Genomic DNA, 23753 nt, shown 5'->3' with positions numbered 1-23753 from the left:
TTCAAAAAAATATAAGGGTTATAAAATGGGCAGAAAATTCGAAAAAATTAAAAAATAAAGGGCAATAACTCTGAATGAAACTTATATTTTTGGAATCGGATAGACTTCAGGTATCCAAAAATGTAGGTCAAATTTGAAAATTTTGCAGAATAACAAAAACTGTCTCGTAAACAACGTATTTTCAAAATTCGAATGACGAAAGCCATACATGAGTGTTTGAAATTGAAAAATGTGAGATAGCCATTATCTCGGAAAAGATTCAGGGTTTCCGAAAATGTAATTTGTTTGAAAATAGGTAAAGAATTGACGAAACCACATCCGATTGTCAATTCCGGAAAAAAATATAAAATTCAGTTACTTCCGGTATGCGCAGAAGTTTCAAAATTGTTTTATCAAGTAGCCACCACATGGTTTCCCGATAGAAAATTTGGTTCCATATCGATATCTGTTTTCGATCATGGAGAAATAGGCTCCCGGGGAAAAAAAAAAAAAAAAAATAATAACTAGAATTGCGCGCAATGCGGAAGGCTTTCACTGTTTTCAAGGCGCCACACGATCGCCAGATATATGACAAAAGACTATCCCCACCACTTCCCCACCCCCCAAAAAACCCACACTCTAGCATAACTCAGATATTGACCCCTAAACATGCTCCAACTCGTAAAAATACGCCGTTTTCAATTTTCGATCTCTTTTTTCAGCTACCCATGACAATTAGAAAAATTGTACAAGGGTTTCACATAATACACTACCCAGTAGAATTTCGATTGAGCAAGTTTGAAAAAAATCATTGGCGGCTTTTCCGAGAAACATGGGTTTAAACTTGATCGAAATCGTAAATAACCTTACTTTTCAAAGTCCCATAAAATTTTTAGTTGGCAATAAAATCTTGTTGCTATAGCACCATCTCGTAGATAATTCACGTGGCTATCATACGACATAATACTTTAAGTACTCGGTAAACAACCAATTGATACATCGCATTTGGCGCACAGGCACCCATTTTTCAGAATTTTGTCAAATTTTGAATACCTTTCTTGACCACTTCCGGTGATTAGAGGATTTTCATTTATAGTTCAAGGACTGGTTTGGTCCGTCGACTTCATAGTCCCGACGGTTCAGAAATATCGTAGGTGTCGTAGGTGTTCGTACCTTTCTAACCAGGGTAATTATATAACTGTTAAATTAAACAACGGATAACTCCTACCTCTTAAAATGATTTATATAATTAATAAATAATTATTATTATCTAATGATTGTTGTTTTGTGACATATATAGTCTAACCAATATATACATTGTACTTTTATAATCAATATGATACTGAGTATTAGTCGTGTTTATGTTCTTATGATTTGAATTTCTTCATGCAATATTTGTAAATCGCCAGTAGGCCTAAATGTCTCTTATATAGATACATTATGCTGGCTGGAATTAGCACGGTAGGCTAGCCTTTGGGACTGCCCTGTATCATACGGCCTGTCATTCAGTCAACTGGCGGGGTTTCGATTACCTGGTTGTACATGACAAGGAGTAGGGTCGCCTGTCCAACCTCGTGGGTTTTGTCCGGGTCCTACGGTTTCCTCCCACTACTAAAGACCCCTCTCTCTCCACATATATATATATCAATTAGTCTCTCTATAGAAGGAGTTCCCCAAAAAATATTATGTTGCCTTTTTGAGAAAAAGACCTCTAAACATGCTATTACCGCTGCGCTAGTCTTCTTTTATATAGAATTCCAACCGCCAAGGGATCTTTTACGGTCACACCAATGTGTACACGGGACTTCGGAATCGCGTTCATGTCAGCTACCCAAATATGTAACTGGTTCAAAAATTGATTGAATATTCAATGACATATCGCCAATTTTCTGGTTTCGTGCACGTTAAAGATTTGACGTCACTAATAAAAATTTAATATTAATTACAGGTAGAGTCCATGCTCAAACAACGTCATGCCTTTTATCACAGGTGCAATATTTGATACTACTGTATGATACTATTGCAACCGCTTAATAAATTGGACTTTCTTATAAACAGCGTGAGCCGTCGATTTCTGTCCAGATGATTACCGGTATAAGATAATTTTGACAAAGAAGCAACAATTGTAATTCAAAGACTAATCATTACACAAAGCAATCAACTATTTCTGTTACAGGGTCACTAAACCCATATTTTGGATAGAAGAAAACACTCATAGTTGAAATAATTTAAGTTCAAATATCATCACTGATAAAAGAACTCTTGAATAGGCTCTATACGTTGACAAAATGTACAGATTGTATCCCCCTTATGTTTCGCTTAACAATGAAAGGTGCCGTGTTCAATTTTCGATCCCTTTGTTCTGCTACTCCTGAAATTTGGAACTTTTGTACAATGGTTTTATATATAACACTACTGATAGGCCTCTCTGTAGAAGAAGTTCCAAAAAATATCATGTTGACTTTTCGAGAAATAGACCTCTAAAAATGCTCCAAATCGTAAAAATATGACGTTTTCGATTTTCGATCTCTTTTTTCGGCTACCCCTGACATTTCAAAAGATAGGTTGCCAGGCAACGAAACATACGCCCACAGCAACTAAATCGTCCGGGCAGTCAACAAGGGTTGTCGCATATTTGTACTTTTTTCGGTAATGAAACATTTATAATACACTAAAATCTGATTAAGAGCAACAACTCACGAAGTAATTATCAGAAAACTATTAGAATTTGTTTGGTTTTTATAAAGTTCTGCCCCATGCTAATGTTTTGTATGCAAAGCTTTTAATATCATGGATTTAACTGTTCAAGTCATAAAAATTCATTGAAAATCAATATACGTGTTCGTCTCAAGATCTTAAACTCTGTGTATCAATCTGAAGTCAATCGGATTATAACTTTAGCCTTTAGAGCATCACAAGATTTTGCAAAGTGATCAAGGGCCATAACTTTGGCAGTAATTATCGGATATCGTTGAAAATCAATAGGTTTCTTCGTCTCATGACCTTAAACATTGTGTATAAATTTAAACTCAATCGGATATTAACTTTAGCCTCTAGAGCATCCACAAGATTTTTTGAAGTGATCAAGGGCCATAACTCTGGCAGTAATTATCGGAAATCGCTGAAAATCAATAGGCTTCTTCGTCTCATGACCTTCAACACTGTGTATAAATTGAAAGTCAATCGGATATTAACTTTGGCGTCCACAAGATTTTTCAAAGTGATCAAGGGCCATAACTCTGGCAGCAAATATTGGAAATCACTGAAAATCAATAGGCTTCTTCGTCTCATGACTTTAAACACTGTGTATAAATTTAAAGTCAATCGAATATTAACTTTCGCTTCTAGAACATCAATAAGATTTTTTGAAGTGATCAAGGGCCATAACTCTGGCAGTAATTATCAGAAATCGCTGAAAACCAATAGGCTTCATCATCTTATGGCCTTAAACACTGTGTATAAATTTAATGTCAATCGGATGTTAACTTTAGCCTCTAGAGCATCCACAAGATTTTTTAATGTGATCAAGGGCCATAACTCTGGCAGTAATTATCGGAAATCGCTGAAAATCAATAGGCTTCTTCGTCTCATGACCTTCAACACTGTGTATAAATTGAAAGTCAATCGGATATTAACTTTGGCGTCCACAAGATTTTTCAAAGTGATCAAGGGCCATAACTCTGGCAGCAAATATTGGAAATCACTGAAAATCAATAGGCTTCTTCGTCTCATGACTTTAAACACTGTGTATAAATTTAAAGTCAATCGAATATTAACTTTCGCTTCTAGAACATCAATAAGATTTTTTGAAGTGATCAAGGGCCATAACTCTGGCAGTAATTATCAGAAATCGCTGAAAACCAATAGGCTTCATCATCTTATGGCCTTAAACACTGTGTATAAATTTAATGTCAATCGGATGTTAACTTTAGCCTCTAGAGCATCCACAAGATTTTTTAATGTGATCAAGGGCCATAACTCTGGCAGTAATTATCGGAAATCGCTGAAAATCAATAGGCTTCTTCGTCTCATGACCTTCAACACTGTGTATAAATTGAAAGTCAATCGGATATTAACTTTGGCGTCCACAAGATTTTTCAAAGTGATCAAGGGCCATAACTCTGGCAGCAAATATTGGAAATCACTGAAAATCAATAGGCTTCTTCGTCTCATGACTTTAAACACTGTGTATAAATTTAAAGTCAATCGAATATTAACTTTCGCTTCTAGAACATCAATAAGATTTTTTGAAGTGATCAAGGGCCATAACTCTGGCAGTAATTATCAGAAATCGCTGAAAACCAATAGGCTTCATCATCTTATGGCCTTAAACACTGTGTATAAATTTAATGTCAATCGGATGTTAACTTTAGCCTTAAACACTGTGTATAAATTTAATGTCAATCGGATGTTAACTTTAGCCTCTAGAGCATCCACAACATTTTTTGATGTGATCAAGGGCCATAACTCTGGCAGTAATTATCGGAAATCGCTGAAAATCAATAGGCTTCTTTGTTTCATGACCTTAAACACTGTGTGTCCGGACGGACAGACGGGGGCGACGACAATATACGACCACATTTCAATGTGGGTGTATAAAAATAATACAGTAGTTTCACACAACAGCCAACACATTAGCCTCTCGATTGAGAAAGTTTTTAAAAAATCATTGGGGGCGTTTCCGAGAAACATGCGTCCAAAGTTGCTCGAAATCGTAAAAATCGTTACTTTTCGTTACTTTAAATTTTTGATAGAAACATGCCGCTTTAGCACCATCCGATAGACAATTCAATTGGCTATTAAACAATATAAAACTTTAACTAATCGACAAGAACACAATTGATACATCGCATTTTCCGCACAGGCACCCATTTTTCACAATTTTGTCAAAGTTTGGATACCTTTCTTGACCACTTCCGGAGATTAGGGGAATTTAATTTATAGTTTAAGCACTAGTTTTGTCCTTAGACTTCATAGTACTGAAGTTTCAGAAAAATCGTTGGAGCCGTTTTAGAGTTTTTGAATTTTGACTAAAACTCGCAAAAATCAACAAAAATCGACCAAAATCAAAATCCGAATTTCAAAACAAAACTTACATCGGATTGATGTCAGCTATCACAAAATGTAATCTGAATTTCAAAATTTCAAAAAATAAAATTTTTAGAAAATTTTGAAAATTTTCCAATTATCGGCCAAAAAGTGAAAGCGACAAAGTTTCTAAATTCGACGTTTGTGAACTGCTATCAGCTCAGAAATGTCTCCAGCTATCCCAAAATGTAAATATGAGAAAAATCGGTTGAGAATTAGCAGAATTGTGGTCGATTTTCAGTTTGCGTGCACGTTAAAGATTTGAGGCATTTCCGCTATGCACACAAATTTCGTTTTACATTTATCAACTAACCACCACCCAGTTTCCAAAGAGAAAACCAAACTTCAGACCTCTATCTCTTATAGATGCTGAGAAATAGACTCCACCCCCCCCAAAAAAAAAATAATAATAAGAAGAAGAATAATCTTAGTAATAACAATAGTCTTTCACCGAAGGTGAAAGCCTAATAATAATAATAATAACTAGACCTGCAAGCAGCACTGAACCGGCTTTCAGGAATCAGACAGGAAGTGGGTCATACAATAGCCCATTTATCGAGCTACCAAACGATACTTTAGATGTTTTGATCCGGTCACACCCGACGGAGAAATCCAGATTGTTGCAAGGGCGATGATTTTTTTTACTGTCTTATTTTTTTAAATATCAAATATTTATTTGACTACTTCCTGTTTACGGATCATTATCGGGATAGATTTAACAAGTGGTATGGGAACTTAATTTCCTGTACCAGAAGTTTCAGAAAGATCCATTGGAAGCAGATTTACAGATATAACGATTTTTCGACTTCTTTTCAAAGATTGTGGCCCTTTTGGACAATTTATACTATATTGAGGCTTTTAAATTTGGATTCACACCATAGACCACCGTTAGGACTCTAAGTAACAGAAGTTTAAGAAAGGAAATAAGAGAAATTTTCGAAATAAAAGCGTCTGAATAGGCTCCAAAAAGGAAAATAATAGATTTTCAGCGTTCCATTATATATTGCCTAACCCGCGAATTTTTACCATTTAGATCTCATAAGATTGTCCATTGTTCGAACTATCCAATGACACTTTAGTTGTTTTGATTTGGTGAAATCTGGCGTAGTAATCACTTTTTTCGCAAGATCTCCATTTTTTTAATTTTTACGTTTTTTTTTTTCTCAAAATATCCGTTATTTGGATCATTGTCGGGATAGCTCTAACAAGTTGTTTGGTTACCTTACCTTCTCTACAAGAAGTTTCAGAATAATCCATTCAGCTGTTTTCCAAAGAAAGAAAATTAGAAGATCATTTTCAGTAATCTAAGGATTTTTCAACTTTTTTCCAAGATTGAGGCTCTTTTTGGACAATTTATGTTATTTCAATGCTTTTATTGTTGGACTCACGCCATAGCCCACCCATAGGACTCTGCGTTAAAAAAGTTTCAGAAAAATCAGAGTTGTCGTTTTCGAGAAAAAGACGTCTAAAAAGGCCCCCAAAACGGAAAATACTAGATTTTCGGCGTACCACAATTTATTTTCTAACCATCGAAATCGTACCATTGAGATGCCATTAATGGGGCTATCCAAAGACACTTTACTTCTTTTGGTCCGGTAATATCTGACCGAGAAAACCAGGTTTTCGCAAGAGCGACAATTTTTAACCTTTTTTTTTCATTTTTTGAATACTTCCGGTATGGAGATTATTGTCGGAATAGTTTTAATAACCAGTTTGGGCAATTAAATAGCGACAGGGCTCTGTAATGATATATTACATTATCTGATCAGATAAAATGACCCTGAGAAATCCTATGTTCAAAGGTGCCAAAAATGTCAAAATATCGAAAATTAAATTTCAATAACTCAATACATATTATACATCGTTAGAATCGTAATTAGGTCAGCTATCCGAATCTGTAATCTTTTTGTAAAAATTTGTTTAAATAATAAAGTAATAGAGCATTTTGCAAAATTTCACGATTTTTCGACTTTTTTCGATTTTTTTCGATTTTCAGTCCCTTTTTTATCGTATTTCAGACATTTCAAAGTCTTATTGGATGGCATAATTCACAAGACTATCGAATGGACTCTCGATACAAAAAGTTAAAAAAAAAGTTGCGGTTAAGATTTCGAGATACAGGCGTCCAAAAACGCCCCAAATCAGAAAATACTTGATTTTCAGCTTGTCATATTTTGCTGCTTGGTCATAGTATCCGTATAAATTGGGCATCATACGACAGTCCATTCCTCGGGCCACTCAACGAAAGCTTAATTCGTTTAATCCATTGATATTGGACGGAGAAATCGAGTTTTTCCCCAAAACACCCATTTTTTGCTTTTTTTTCGAAATATCTATCATTATTTTGACTACTTCCAGTTTCCGGATCGTTTTTGAAATTGCTTTATGCAGCGGTCTGACTATATAGCTTTATGTTCCAGGACTTTCAGAACTATCGATTTATCCTTTCCAAAAAATATAAGGGTTGGGAAATGGGCAGAAAATTCGAAAAAAATCGAAAAATAAAGGGCGATAACTCGGAATGAAACTTATATTTCTGGAATCGGATGGTCTTCAGGTATCCAAAAATGTAGGTCAAATTTGAAAATTTTGAAAAATTACAAAAATTGTCTTTTAAACAAAATTTTTCATTTTTCGAACGCTAGAAGTCGGCGACGAAGTTTCGAAATTTCAAAATTTTCAACTGCTATCGTCCGAGAAAAGACTCAGGGTTTCTGAAAATGTCATTTGTATGAAAATAGGTACAGAATTGACGAAGCTACGGCCGTTTTTTAATTTTTATGCACCGCATGAAATCCGGCCACTTCTGGTCGACGGAGAAGTTTCAAAAATAGTTTATCAAGTAGCCACCACATGGTTTCCGATAGGAAATTAGGTCCCATATCGGTATCTGTTACAGGCACTGAGAAATAGGCTATGGCGAAAAAAAAAAAAAATTTTTTTTAGTAAAAACAATAGTCTTTCAGACAAACTCAATAGGCTTTCAGACTTTCGCCTGAAATGTTTAGTTTGTCTTGAATATTGGATATCAGAAGCCCATCTTTTCCCTTTAAGATCACAAGACCATTGTTGATTTGAATTGACCAATTATTTGTGTTTTCAATGTCGAAGATTTTTGATGATATTGAGTTAGAAACGTAGCTACCTTAAGGAGAGAGATTAGTTGTTTGTATGGGGAATGGTTCTGAAGATCAATAACTGCGTGTAAGGGGGCATTCTTGGTTACATAAATGATAATAAACATCGTCTGCTAAATAATAGCACTCGTAGTCGTACGGTCAAGTCAAACTTCTACTGTCATCTATAACTACAGTATATACGGTATTCCAATAGAAATACTTGTCGAGATTTCTAAATATATATAGCCTATATAAATTTTGTTTAAAAACATAACCCCTATTCAAAATATAATCATAAACGCTTGAAAATTCCATCAAAATACAATCTATTTCTTCCGGAATTATTCTCATTGGAAATTTTCACGTGCCATGTCTCGTAATTAACCAATGGTGCATAGGCGCCATCTATTTTTAGCAAAATATGCATCGGAATTTTATTACCTTGTGCGATCACATTATACTAATCGAATACACTAAATAAATGTTCACAATATGACAATGACAGCATGGTGGCGCTCGGAATGTGAGTCTTTCACACTCTTTTGAAAAAAAAAAAATAATACATGTCCATGATTGACAAATATGGAGAGCGATTTTCAATTTTAAGGCGGGTGAGAAAAACCTCCCCTCTGTCGACATTTTGGTGTGCAACAGGTGTTCGAGAGCGATCGCGCGCCTCAAAAAACAATGACGGAAAGAGCACATTAACATTTTGGCTATTTCTATATTAATGTACGGTCTGATTTTCCCAATGTTATAAAGATGAAAGTTTACAGCACGGCATGTTTTAGTTATAAACTTTTTCATAGCTCCTTATCTAATATTACCCCAAGGTTGTTCGTTGTTTTTGAAAGTGGTATTTCACTTTCAGTGTCACCAAGGGATAAAGTTTCTGTTAATAATCAATTAAGTTGAGTTTTGGAGCCAATAAGGAGTACTACAGTTTTATCATCATTCTGTTTTAAAAAGTTGAGCTTCATCCATTGTTTGATGTCAGTAATACAATGTTGAATTTTATCAATCTGTTTATATTCATTTTCCGATTTTAGTGATATATAGAGTTGAGTGTCGTCTGCATACAAGTGATAGTCAATGCCATGTCTTCGAATAATATCACCAATTGGAGTAGTATATGCCGTAAAAAGCACGGGTCCCAATATGGATCCTTGAGGTACAGATAAGAGCTGAACCAATCCAAAACTTCCCCCTGGCCACCAAACCGAGTGGAAAGGCGCTGGATAAGAATGGACTGATCTATTGTGTTAAAGGCAGCGCTTAAATCTAATAATACCAATGCTGTTTTCAATATTTTTGATCATGACATTATAAACATGAACAAGTGCTGTTTTTGTACTACGTGCTCTGATCTATATGCACTTTGAAACTTTTCATTGAGATTGTTTGAATTAAAATGCAATTTGAGTTGATATGCAGTGCCTTTTTGATGAAACTTAAAACACATGTGTATAATCGTAACTTACTGGATTATGGCCCCTGATTGTACGAAAACTCACATTTTTAGTTTGTGGACCCTGTAGAAGTCATTATTTTTATTGTAAAATCTGTTCAAATATATCACAGTTACACCATTGAGTACAAATTCAAAAGTTCAATATAGACCTATATTTCAAGTTTCGTCAAAATCGGATAAAAATTGTGACCTGTACAGTGACCACAAACAAATTGTGGACGGACGGACAGGGGCAACGACAATATACGTCCAAATGAAAGCTTTTAGGCTTTGTTTCAGTTATGGAGTATAAATTTTAATTACAGTCATCAATTACATGTAGTGACCTTTGACCGAGCCTTAAGCAACTTTTGTTGCTCTTAAAGATACATTTTGTAAGATTTAGATAAAGAGCTAGCCATTCTTGCTATAATTAATAGTTCGAAAATAGATAATGTAAAATGAATAATTTGAAAATTTCATTCAAATTACTCTATTGCGAGCGGCCGAGCGAAGATTTAGCCGTTGAAGGTTTGACAAGACGTGTGCAATGATTTCAACCACCTTACTCAGCCCTCACGCTGTCGATCACCATTGCCGCCAATTGCAATAAAAATATAATTTTGGCGATAAAATATTCAATCTGGCGAAATTTTTGGCGATAACTTTTTCCTGTATGGCGATTCTTTTTAACCATGGCTATAAATTTTTCTTGCCACAAGGCTTTATTTCCACGCCGTGCATACACATTACTACAGTCTTATTACGCATGGCTGAGTCAGTTATCAATCAATTAGGTGCCAATAATAGAGATATCTTTTGTCTCTTGATCAATCTCGAATTAGTGTTGATAAGTATTTACAGTAAGAGTAGTAATAAACTAATTAAGAGACAAAAGATTTAATTATTTGTTTTCAAATACAAATTGGTGGTTATTTTGACGGTTTCTACATATTCAACATGGCGGACACTGTGAATAATACTCATTCGATTTGTTTGTGATTATTGAATTATGATGTTTGTTTTATCTTTTTCTTACTCCTGTTGCCCGTATCGTTAATAAATGAAGCCAGGGTTGTTGTTACAGTTTATAATTGCGTATATATTCTTTGGGTTATCGAAAGTCAGTTATCATCAAATCACATGCCATGGGTCGTAAGCGAAAAATTGAACAGCCTTCGTCAACGTCCGATAGAAGAATGTCAGATTATATTAGTATGTGACCACCAAAATGCTCCAAGTCTAAAGATGATACTGACATGTTCAGCTCTCGTCCATCTAATATTATTACATCCTTGAATATTGAAGCGATATCAACTTCTACAATAGGTCTGCATGAAGGCTACAAGTTCGCGACTGAGAAAAATTTCGAAAAAGAAAAATCTTAAAGACTTAAAGAGGCATTATGGGAGATTAGATAAAGAACTGGCAGATCTCACTATAATAGTTAAAAATAAATAACGTGAATAGAATATGCTGGAAGTTTCAGTCAAATTGCTCGACTCTGAACCGAGATATTAGCTTTTGAATTTTAGGCCTAGCCTCGATCATCATTACTACAATAATAAAACATAAGTCTCGATTATCCATTTTTGTATAAGTGCATTATGAAAAGATAGATCTTTAAAGGATGAATGGAAATTTTCAGATATACAGATATGCATTAAAAACAAATATACTGTGTAATTTAATGTTACTAAGTATTGGAAAAGTGGTTAACCCAGATGTTGAAAAAGCTTTCAAAAAATGTGCTTCTGCAAAGCAGAGAAGAATTTTGTAAATTGTAATATCATATGTATATTGTATGTACTTATGTAACAAAAAAATACTGAAAAAATCTAATAGATATTTGTTTGTTATTTTGGCGGAGAAAATATATGGCTAATAAATTAAGATAGGTTGCCAGGCAACAAAACATACGCCCACAGCAGCTAAATCGTCCGAGCAGTCGACAAGGGTTGTCACATATTTATTCTTTTGTAGGTAATTAGGGGAATTTAATAGACAATTTCATACACATGACATTATAATTTTCGTTGTTTGAAGGTTTACAAGCTTCTAAAAACTAAAACAAGGGCCGTAACTCTGGAAGCAATCTACAGAAATTGTTCAAATTCGACAGGCTTTTTTCGTTTTACTAATTCAAATAATGCATATAAATTTCATACAGATCGGATGATAACTTTTGTTGTTTGAAAGTTCACAAAGTTCAACAAAGTAAATCAAGGGCCATAACTGACGGAAATTGCTGACATTCAATAGGCTTGTTCGTCTTCATTTCACTAATTTAGGTGATAACTGAAACTCAATAGGCTTGTTCGTTTTACTAATTTAAATGATACATATAAATTTCCTACAGATCGGATAATAACTTTTGTCGTTAGAGCATTTACAAGGTACAAAAAAGTGAAACAAGGGCCATAACTCACGGCGTGATTAACGGAAATTGCTGAAATTCAATAGGCTTCTTCATATCACTAATTTAAATGATGCATATCAATTTCAAACAGATCGGATGATAACTGTTGTCATTAGAGCGTTCACAACATTCAACAATGTGAAACAAGGGCCATAACTCTAAATGTAATTAACGGAAATTGCTGAAATTCAATAGGATTCTTTGTTTTACTAATTTAAATGATGCATATAAATTTCATACCGATCGGTTGATAACTTTTGTCGTTAGAGCGTTAACAAGGTGCAACAAAGAGAGAAAAAAGGGCCATAACTCACTGCGTGATTAACGTAAATTGCTGAAATTCAATAGGCTTCTTCATTTCACTAATTTAAATGATGCATATCAATTTCAAACAGATCAGATGATAACTGTTGTCATTAGAGCGTTCACAACATTCAACAAAGTGAAACAAGGGCCATAACTCTAAATGTAATTAACAGAAATTGCTGAAATTCAATAGGCTTCTTCATTTCACTAATTTAAATGATGCATATCAATTTCAAACAGATCGGATGATAACTGTTGTCATTAGAGCGTTCACAACATTCAACAATGTGAAACAAGGGCCATAACTCTAAATGTAATTAACGGAAATCGCTGAAATTCAATAGGCTTCTTTGTTTTACTAATTTAAATGATGCATATAAATTTCATACCGATCGGTTGATAACTTTTGTCGTTAGAGCGTTAACAAGGTGCAACAAAGAGAGAAAAAAGGGCCATAACTCACGGCGTGATTAACGTAAATTGCTGAAATTCAATAGGCTTCTTCATTTCACTAATTTAAATGATGCATATCAATTTCAAACAGATCAGATGATAACTGTTGTCATTAGAGCGTTCACAACATTCAACAAAGTGAAACAAGGGCCATAACTCTAAATGTAATTAACAGAAATTGCTGAAATTCAATAGGCTTCTTTGTTTTACTAATTTAAATAATGCATATAAATTTCATACAGATCAGTTGATAACTTTAGTCGTTAGAGCGTTCATAAGGTGCAACAAAGTGAAACAAGGGCCATAACTCCAGAAGAAATTAACGGAAGTTATTGAAATTAAATAGGCTTCTTCATCTCACTAATGCAAACGACATATATCAATCGGTTGATAAATGTAGTCTGTAGAGTGTTCACAAGAAATTGTGGACGATGGACGGACAGTTGGACTGACGGACGGGGGCGACGTATAAAAATGAAAAATTGGCGTAAAAAAAATGAAACTCAGAGTGAGCACTGTGAAGGACAACCATTTTGTCTGTCAGTTTTGTTCCGATTTTCATGAAATTCTAACTCAATGAAAATTACGGTGTAGCAGTGATATATTTGAACGTTTTTCTAAATCGGATAATAAATGTGACATCTAGAGTGACCTCAAGCTAAAATCGCGGTTTTGCGTACAATCAGGGGCCATAATTCCGGAAGTTACGGTCTGATATGTGCGAATATCGAAAGGAACCGAGATCTTTGGGTTATAAACTTACATTTTAAGTTTCATCAAAATCAGAAGAAAATTGTGACCTCTAGAGGTTCCACAACCTTGATATATCATATTTTTACGATATTTGAGAACGAGGGACAGCCATTTTGTCTGTCAGTTTTGGTCCGAGTTTCACGAAATTGAAATCAACCTAATGCTCATCTTCGAACTCCATCAAGGCATTCACCTAATAAACACATACACCAAGTTTGAACATTCTAGCTCAATTAGAATGAGTTATTGTGTTCCAAAGTCTCGACCAATCAAATTGCTTATCGCTCAACTTACCCTGAGCAGAAAATGCTCATTATCGAACTTGGTCAAGGTATTGATGTAATAAAACTATACACCAAGGTTCATCACTCTCACTAAATTAGAACTAAAGTTATTGTGTACCAAAGCATCAGCCAATCAAATTGCTTATCCTAAGCAGAAAATGCTCATCTTCGAACTCCATCAAGGCATTCGCCTAATAAAGACCTACGCCAAGTGTGAACATTCTAGCTCAATTAGAATGAGAGTTATTGTGTTCCAAAGTCTTGACCATTCCAATTGCTTATCGCTCAACTTTACCCTGAGTAGAAAATGCTCATTATCGAACTTAGTCAAGGTATTGATGTAATAAAACTATACACCAAGTTTCATCACTCTCACTTAATGATCACTAAAGTTATCGTGTCACAAAGCATCAACCAATCAAATTGCTTATCTCTGCTTACCCTAAGCAGAAAATGCTCATCTTTGAACTCCATCAAGGCATCAACCTAATAAACACCTATGCCAAGTGTGAACATTCTTATAGCTCAATTAGAATGAGAGTTATTGTGTTCCAAAGTCTCGACCATTCCAATTGCTTATCGCTCAACTTTACCCTGAGTAGAAAATGCTCATTATCGAACTTAGTCAAGGTATTGATGTAATAAAACAATACACCAAGTTTCATCACTCTCACTTAATTAGCACTAAAGTTACCGTGTCACAAAGCATCAACCAATCAAATTGCTCATCTCTGCTTACCCTAAGCAGAAAATGCTCATCTTTGAACTCCATCAAGGCATCGACCTAATAAACACCTATGCCAAGTGTGAACATTCTTATAGCTCAATTAGAATGAGAGTTATTGTGTTCCAAAGTCTCGACCATTCCAATTGCTTATCGCTCAACTTTACCCTGAGTAGAAAATGCTCATTATCGAACTTAGTCAAGGTATTGATGTAATAAAACAATACACCAAGTTTCATCACTTTCACTTAATTAGCACTAAAGTTACCGTGTCACAAAGCATCAACCAATCAAATTGCTCATCTCTGCTTACCCTAAGCAGAAAATGCTCATCTTTGAACTCCATCAAGGCATCGACCTAATAAACACCTATGCCAAGTGTGAACATTCTTATAGCTCAATTAGAATGAGAGTTATTGTGTTCCAAAATCTCGACCAATCAAATTGCTTATCGCTCAATTTACCCTGAGCAGAAAATGCTCATTATCGAACTTAGTCAAGGTATTGATGTAATAAAACTATCCACCAAGTTTCATCACTCTCACTAAATTAGAACTAAAGTTATCATGTCCCAAAGCATCAGTCAATCAAATTGCTTATCCCTGCTTACCCTAAGCAGAAAATGCTCATCTTCGAACTCCATCAAGGCATTCACCTAATAAACACCTAAGCCAAGTGTGAACATTCTAGCTCAATTAGAATGAGAGTTATTGTGTTCCAAAGTCTCGACCATTCCAATTGCTTATTGCTCAACTTAACCTGAGCAAAAAATGCTCATTATCGAGCTTAGTCAAGGTAATGATGTAATAAAACTATATACCAAGTTTCATCACTCTCACTTAATTAGAACTAAAGTTATCGTGTCACAAAGCAGCAACCAATCAAATTGCTTATCTCTGCTTACTCTAAACAGAAAATGCTCATCTTTGAACTCCATCAAGGCATTGACCTTGACCTAATAAACAACTACACCAAGCTCAATTGGAAGGAGAGTTATTGTGTCCCAAAAAGTGTGACGGACAGACAGACAGACCCATTTTAATAGTCCCCTGCTTTCTTCGAAAGTTGGGGGACAATAAAGTGAAACAAGGGCCATAACTCTAGACGTAATGAACGGAAATTGCTGAATTTCAATAGGCTTCTTCGTTTTACTAATTTATATAATGCATATAAATTTCAGAAAGATTGGATGAGCGTTCATAAGGTTCAATAAAGTGAAACAAGGGACATAACTCTAGACATAATAAACAGAAATTATTGAAATTAAATGGGCTTCTTCATTTCACTAATTTAAATAATGCATATAAATTTCACAAAAATCGGATGATAACTTTTGGCGTAATAGCGTTCACAAGGTTCAACAAAGTGAAACAAGGGCCATAACTCTAGGCATAATAAACAGAAATTATTGAAATTAAATAGAATTCTTCATCTCACTAATGTTAACCACATACAGTAGAACTTGTATTAAGCAAGCACCCAAGGGAAATTTAAAAATGCTTCCTTAATGGAGGTGCTCTTTGACTAGAGGTATCCAATATTGCCCCAATCCCTACCGCAAAAAATAAAGATATAGATTGCATATATTTGTTTATTCATGTAGTATAACAATAACAATACATGTACTTTTTATCTAGTTGTGAATTCAAAGTAGTCGCGTATTGTGCCTTTCTTTTCAGAATGCCGTGAATTTGAGTATTTCCCACCCCAACTATTTTAGCGATTACGCAACCACTTTTACCTTCATTTGATAACTGTATCCCTTTGACATGTTCTTCAAGTGTCAAAACTTTTCAAGTAGGTGTAAGAACTTTACGAGGCATAGTAATATTAGACATATTGATAAACAATGTCTTATCAATGTTGTTTATTACAGATTTAACAAATTTAACATCCAAAATACCATGAATATGATATTAAGGACAGGTTGATTTAATTAAATTATTTACACTTGAAAATTGTTAAAAAATTATCAATTCAGACTCTTTCTTATATATCATCATTGGCTTGGATATTAATTAATGGTTAAAATTATCAGCTTGGGGTGTGAGTAAACTTGTTAATTAGTGATAGTTACATGTAGTTCAAGCCAGGCGAGTAAATCATGTCAAGATTAGTGACAGTTCAGTCTTGTTCGCTCAAGAGAGAACGTGATTTTCCGAGATTCACTATGATGTGCTCGCTTAATGGATGAAATAGCATGATCTGGGGCGAATATAGATGCCCGTTTCACCAGTTGAACAGGTGTGTGTTTAGTGGGGGTTAAATTACTTAAAAATCGCTCGGGGGATTTTTTGGTGCTCGTTGAAGGAAGTGTTCGCTGATTAGGAGTGCAAGTCCGAGCAAGTTCTACTGTACTGTATATCAATTTTAAAACAATCGGATAGTAACTTTTGTTGTTAGCGCGTTCACTACAACTGACAGACAAGGTTCAACAGAGTGAATCAAGGCCCATAACTCTAGACGTAATAAACAGAAACTAATGAAATTAAATAGGATTCTTCATCTCACTAATGTTAACCACATATATCAATTTTAAAACAATCGGATAATAACTTTTGGAGTTAGCACGTTCACAAGAAATTGTTGACAACGGATGGAGGGACGGACAGGGGCGACGGCAATAAACATCCACATTTCCATGTTGGGGGTATAAAAATCATGAAATATGACTTTTTTTTTTCAAAGTTTTCGTGCATTATGAAAAATGATTGACAGTGAAAATTTTGAAGTGGAAGTCCTGATTCAGACACACCTGAAAAATTCTGAACAAAAATTTAACTCAAACTGAATTAATTATCTTCTAAGATTTTTAAACTTATTAATATATTGTACGTGAATATATAAATATAGTTTAAATCTTACCTCCCTCATCTTCACTGCCACTAAATGTTGAATTTACAGCTTCTACTGACATATTTTCTTACACTGATGCTTTCTGTTTGGACATTGGTCAATAACCAGATAAAATCTACAACATAACTCTCTCCAGTTCAGCTGTGTTTAAAATCAGTTTCTTATTTATTCCAGTTGGTGAGAAATGAAGAGCTCAATTTGTCTTATTAATAGGTAATTTCCTGTAATACACAAACACATCATGTAAAGTAAAATGTGGATAGAACTGCATAAACAAAATACATTTGAATTCGTCCGCCATTATGAAACTCGCATTTGCACAGACCACAAGTCACAGGTTTGTGGCTAAATTGAACAGGCCAACAGTGAGGCTGATATATATATGTCCCTCGCCGATAGATAACACATATTAATTAATCACAGATTTTTTTTTTTCAAAAGTATCAAGCAATCAAACTGATTATCAACTGTACACTAAGTTTCATCACTCTCTATCAGATAGAATTAAAGTTATCTTGTCCCAAAAGCATTGACCAATGAAATTGCTTAGCTCTGCTTAGCATTAGCTCGAAATGTTAATGATTGAATTCAGTCAATGCATTCACCTAATGAACATCTACATTGTACATCAAGTTTAAACATTCTACCTCAATTAAAAGCAGAGTTGTTATGTTCCAAAGTCTTGACCAATCAAATTTCTTATCATTCCTTATCCTAAGCAGAAAATTCTCATCATCGAACTTAGTCAAGAGAATGATATAATGAATCTATACTCACAGTTTCATCACTCTCACTTAATTATTGTCGGTGAATTAGACATTATTGTATTTTTTATTGTTCGTTTTCAGTCGTCTCCGGTTGCTGCCGGTACTGTTGCTCTGTAGCGTTTGAAAAACCAATCTTGCCCCAAAGTTATAGTCGCGAATGTCACGATTACAAATTCTATATAATTAGAAAAGACCTGATAAATGAGTTGTTGTAAAGTGTCAGCAATTAAATACAGTCCTAAAAATCCACATGTTGTTTTCCAAATGAACCATCCATCCTTAGATTTTGAGTCGCCAATATAATATCCTACATGGTCCGACGAGACAGATAGATTCTAATGTAACTTACGGAACAATCCAAAGAAATCCACGTAACTTTGTAAGTTTCGTCTACTTTTGACTTTGCTGAACAACCCAAACAAACTAGTACGAAATGTCAACTGCCGACACACAGACAGAGCCACAAATGGATTCGACAAACAAACCAAATATCACAGCCACACAAAGAAGGATTTTAAAACAACGATCGGGTTATCGTTTATCTGTGAATAATTCCTTGTCGAAAGCAGATCGGTTGTTGAGTATCCCTATTCAAGCCAGATGAGATTTCCGAACATGTCATTAATTTATTCCAAACCAAACAAGCCTTAGACAGTAAATTACAGACATACATGTATATGAATTTCGGTGATCCCACACTTGCATCGGTCTCATGCCTTAGCCAGTCAATCCACATAAATTTACCCAAACTAGACTTAAAGAAGTTTCGAGGAGATCCATCCAAGTGGCAGACATTCTGGGATTCATTTAGTACAGCCATCCATCATAATGACAATCTTTCAGATCAGTGATGGGATTTGCCCGTATATTCCGGACTTGTCCAAATCTTTTTTCCAAACGCCCAAAATTGTCCGACCTGGAATATGCCCAATCGGACATCAAGACATGGTAAATAATATTCAAAATTCAGAAATTAATATAGTTTACTGAGTGTATAACTACCACTCAACCTGATTATCGTCGATAATACGCTGGATTGATTAGGTAATTAAGTGATCAACGTATTTATCATGTTATACCGTCTATAAACCTACCTTGATTAACTACTTAATCTGCCTTGATTGACTGACATAATCCTTTGTCGGACAATTCATCAATCTAATCTTAAACAGAAGCCATTGTTTCCCCTTTTTCGGACTATTCATCAATCCATTATAATTTTAATCTTTGTGAACCTTGTGGTTTCTGCATTAACGGACATTTTAATCGCATTGATGTGAGCCGACAATATGTATAAACTAATCATAGAAGTCACATATTGTAAGAGTATATAACGCCCAGATCAATAGACAGTCATTATAATTCGTCTGCGATATCACTTTGGTGGAAGCGAGCGTTAAATAAAGCTATTTCACACACACACATATCACACACAGCACTCGGGAAACCTCGGCAGATTCCGTTACTCTACATCTAGCTTCGGCTGTACAGTGTATGACGGTAAGTGATATGTACCTACGAACTTGCCGGTTTTAGAAAGAAGTTATCAAAATTGCGTCGTTCGAAGCGTGTTTTGAATTTTCAGAGCAAAGTTGTCCTTGTTTGAAGAAAATCTGATTAAACTTGAAAGAAAAACAGCTTCAGACAGTTAAAGTACGATAACTGAACCGGTATTAGACATCCCGCGAGACGCGCGAAATTATGAAATGAATACGTGACAAAATACACGCTTCTAATGTCGAAGAAAAGATTCTATTTTGATGGCATATTCTCGGATTTATGATCAAATTTTGAATGGGGTTTATGTTTTTAAATAAAGAAATAAGTAATTTAGGCAATGTTGACGAATATTTCGATTGGAATAGTGTAAGTACTTAATTGTTTTAGACGATAGCACGTGCTAGAGTAGAATGCGATTATTTAGCGGATGGTGTCATTTGCTCGTTGTGGTAGAGCGACGTTTATTGCCCAAAAAATTTCGGGATATCATTTTCCTTCCCTCTGTACATAAGTCGTAACGGAGTATAAGATGAATGCCAGACTTCTGCTGAAAAATGTAGTGACTTACGACCCGAAAAATACGGTAATTTTGGAGGAATTTGAAACAGTACAGATCGGCAGTAGTCGGCACGCTTTCATTCTATCGTATTACGAATTTTGTTGGAATATTACTGACATAAATTTGAATACCGTACGGGAATTAAATATTAGAAATAACGAGGTGCACCTATTTTTTTTTATTACGGATGAATTTGAATATTTTGTTTACACATGATTTTTGTGTGTGGTCTAAAAACTGCCATCTTAAATAACGATAAGAGTTATGTTCCTTTATTTTCGCTAGAAATGTCCGACAAGAAAAATTTTGAAATCCCATCACTGTTTCAGATATCGATAAGTTTAACTACTTAAATTCCTATTTGGAGGGACCCGCAGCTGTAGCCGTTTCCGGATTAGCTTTGACTTCTCTTAATTATTCTGAAGCAGTTTCTATTTTGCAGAAACGATTTGGTAACCGCCAGCAGATTGTAAATCGCCATATGAACATTTTGATGAATGTGCACCTGGAACATGAATTGTCAGCAAGGGAGAGAACTCAAGATTATACAAGCTCAGCTACCAATGCAAGACCAGGCCAGTCCACAAACATGCACAAACCTCCGTATAATAACTATTCTACGTCTGCAGCTCTATTTACATTGTACAACCAACCAATCCCTACCAACCTCTACTTACTGTCATGGACAACATGCATCCAACTCCTGTAAGAATATTACTAATATTCAAGCCAGAAGGGATTTGTTGACAAAGATAGGGAGATGTTTTATCTGTTTAGTCTTAACTGTCTCTCTGGAAGAGTATGCGCCAAATGTTATCAACGTCAACACATTAGCATTTGTCCCAAGGTACAGGGAGAATACAGTACAAATGGATCCAACGAAGAACCAGTTCCATGGGAATCCATCAGAAATGGAACTCCAGGAAATGAATTTAAAGCCACCACAAGTATGTTAGCCAATCAGAATCAATCCAAGAGCCACCACCATATCCTATTACAAACAGCTAAGAGCTTTGGTAGCAAATCCACATTGCAAGAATAAACCCACCATGGCTTCTCGAATGCTATTTGATACTGAAAGCCAGCGGACTTACATAACCCAGATATTGCAAAGAGACCTGAACTTATCCGCTATAGATCACTCAGGAAATAGATGTTGTAGAAATTGTAGCCCTAACCAAAGGCGGACACCTCCAACCAGTGCTAGCCTTCGTTGTTCCACTGATCTGCCAACCCCTGAAATATTATGATGTAAACCAAATCAAATCTACAGACAGTTATTTGAATTTGTTAACCATAGCAGATTATCCAGAACCCAAATCCGGTGGTGCCATTCATATACTCATCGGTGCAGACCACTACTACGATTTTGTCACTGGACGAGTGGTACGGGGGGAGCCAGGCCCCACAGCAGTGGTCTTGAGACGTCTTTAAGGGTTGATCTTGTCTGGACCAACCTACACCACTGAGGAAGAACAATATCTACAGACAGTTATTTGAATTCGTTAACCTTAGCAGATTATCCAAAACCCAAATCTGGTGGTGTCATCACACCTGTCAACTCTACCGCATCACACGGTAGAGTGCCGCGAAAAGGCCTCATGTACCGCTCTACTGCGCGGTAATAGATTTCAACCGCATTTTCAAACAAAGAGTTTTTTTAATTTTCTCGCCAAAACTATGGAAATAAGGGAAGCAACTCTTTGCATGTTTTCTATAAAGATCGCAACTTTCGGTTATCAGCATCGACTTGGGATATTATAAGGTGTAATTTAGCTGAGAGATTTGTTTTTTAATTCTTTTCGATCTATTTTAGAGTAAATAAAGTAGATATAATTATTGGCACGTGTTCCAAATACTCTCAAAATGCGTAGAATAAAACTAAACAAATAGCGACCAATTCAAGGCAGCAAAATGCACAATGGCTGACATTTTCGTTTGCGCGCGTACGTACAGCATCTAATACAATACTTCGAATGCAACACAACCTGGAAATTTAATTTCAAGATGGGAATACGCCTCGCCGATTCTGAATTACATGAAACACTCTCTCGAATAAATGTATAAGCAGATTTATGGAATCACGGGAGAAAAAATCCCGTACATTGTGAGGATAATCGCCATGGGGGGCATGATTAAATCGATACCAATATTTAGTCGTTATGCAAAACTAATTTTTCACAGCCCCCCCCCCCCCCCATCTTATTCTAATGTAGAAATACTATAGAATCTAAAAAGCACACCAATTATCTTAGATGAAACAATATTGACAAAAACTCTCGGAATGGGGAACATGTCACAAGGATATTTTTAAAAATCATGCTAAGTTAAAACAAAACAAAAGTGGTACTGCCAGTTACTACTGGACTGGTAATTTTAATTATTTTTTACGTTACTAACTATTTCTTTCTGTAGGCTACATATTCAATTTTGGTTTAATTACATAAATAATTTTAGATATGGTACCATTGCTGGTGTATATTTTATCTATTACCCATTTAATGCAATTTTTGTATTGTTGGGCCTGCAGTTCAGTGTATCATTTCAAAATTAATTTCCCTTGGAAGTGCGAATTTACGCGTTTTTTGAAATCTACTGCCAAATCATGGTGTCTACTGCATTTTTTACACTACCCTACTGCATTTCAGCCCTGAGGGGTTGACGGGTCTGGGTGCCATTCATATAGTCATCGGTGCAGACTACTACTGGGATTTTGTCACTGGACGGGGGGAGCCAGGCCCCACAGCAGTGGAGACGTCTTTTGGGTTGATCTTGTCTGGACCAACCTACACCACTGAGGAAGAATAAAATAAAGACCACATATTCGTGACTGTACTCCACATAGGACTAGAAGAACAGCTAAAGCAATTATGGGATTTAGAAGCTATCGATGTTAAACAGACTTCCATTTATGATAAACTCACTCAAACCATAAACTTCAAAGATGGAAGATATGAAGTCAAACCTTTATGAGTGCCATTTATGTTGATGACGTTACCGCTGGAGCAGACAGTGAAGATGAAGCCTTTAAATTGTATAATCTGTCAAAATCAATTCTAGCACAAGGGGGATTTAACTTGAGAAAGTTCGAACCAATCACCCCACTCTCCAATTACAAATCGACAACAATGAAACCAATGGCGCCAACCCACAACAAACTACATGTTCATCACAGGAAGATGATAGGACCTTTGCCAAGACCACCTTGGGGACTTACCACAGAACTACACAATGTATACTTGGTGTTGAATGGAACTATTCCACAGATGAATTTATGTTCAACTTACAAGAAATAGCTCACCTAGCCCAAGTCATGGAACCTACCAAGCATAACATTGTTAGTGTTACATCAAAATTCTTTGATCCGTTGGGTTTTATTTCACCATTTATCATCAAATTCAAGATACTGTTCCAATAAAAAAAAACAAGTACGAACAATCCAAACCATTAGACAAAATTGGAAGTCCTAAAAAAAAAGGTATAGGCAAAATGGTGT

General features: G+C 35.4%; 1 protein-coding gene across 8 annotated transcripts in view; it reads right to left on the bottom strand.

Moving 5' to 3' along the window:
- LOC126811200 (rho GTPase-activating protein 8) overlaps window positions 1–23753 on the bottom strand; it is a 221553-nt gene that overhangs the window by 183996 nt on the left and 13804 nt on the right. For 7 of the 8 annotated variants that reach the window (XM_050536765.2, XM_050536766.2, XM_050536767.2 and 4 more), the window contains exon 2: window positions 17441–17652. In XM_050536765.2, the coding sequence (XP_050392722.1) occupies window positions 17441–17492 (52 nt within the window). In that variant the 5' untranslated portion in view covers window positions 17493–17652. Of the gene's footprint in view, window positions 1–17440; window positions 17653–18208; window positions 19130–23753 lie in introns of those variants that run through there. The other variant, XM_050536764.2, reaches the window with a different exon arrangement.

This window comes from Patella vulgata, chromosome 2, assembly GCF_932274485.2.
Source record: "Patella vulgata chromosome 2, xgPatVulg1.2, whole genome shotgun sequence".
NCBI classification, from domain to species: Eukaryota; Metazoa; Mollusca; class Gastropoda; family Patellidae; genus Patella; species Patella vulgata.
Note: the sequence above shows the minus strand (reverse complement) of the source record. Positions and strands in the feature narration are given on the sequence as shown.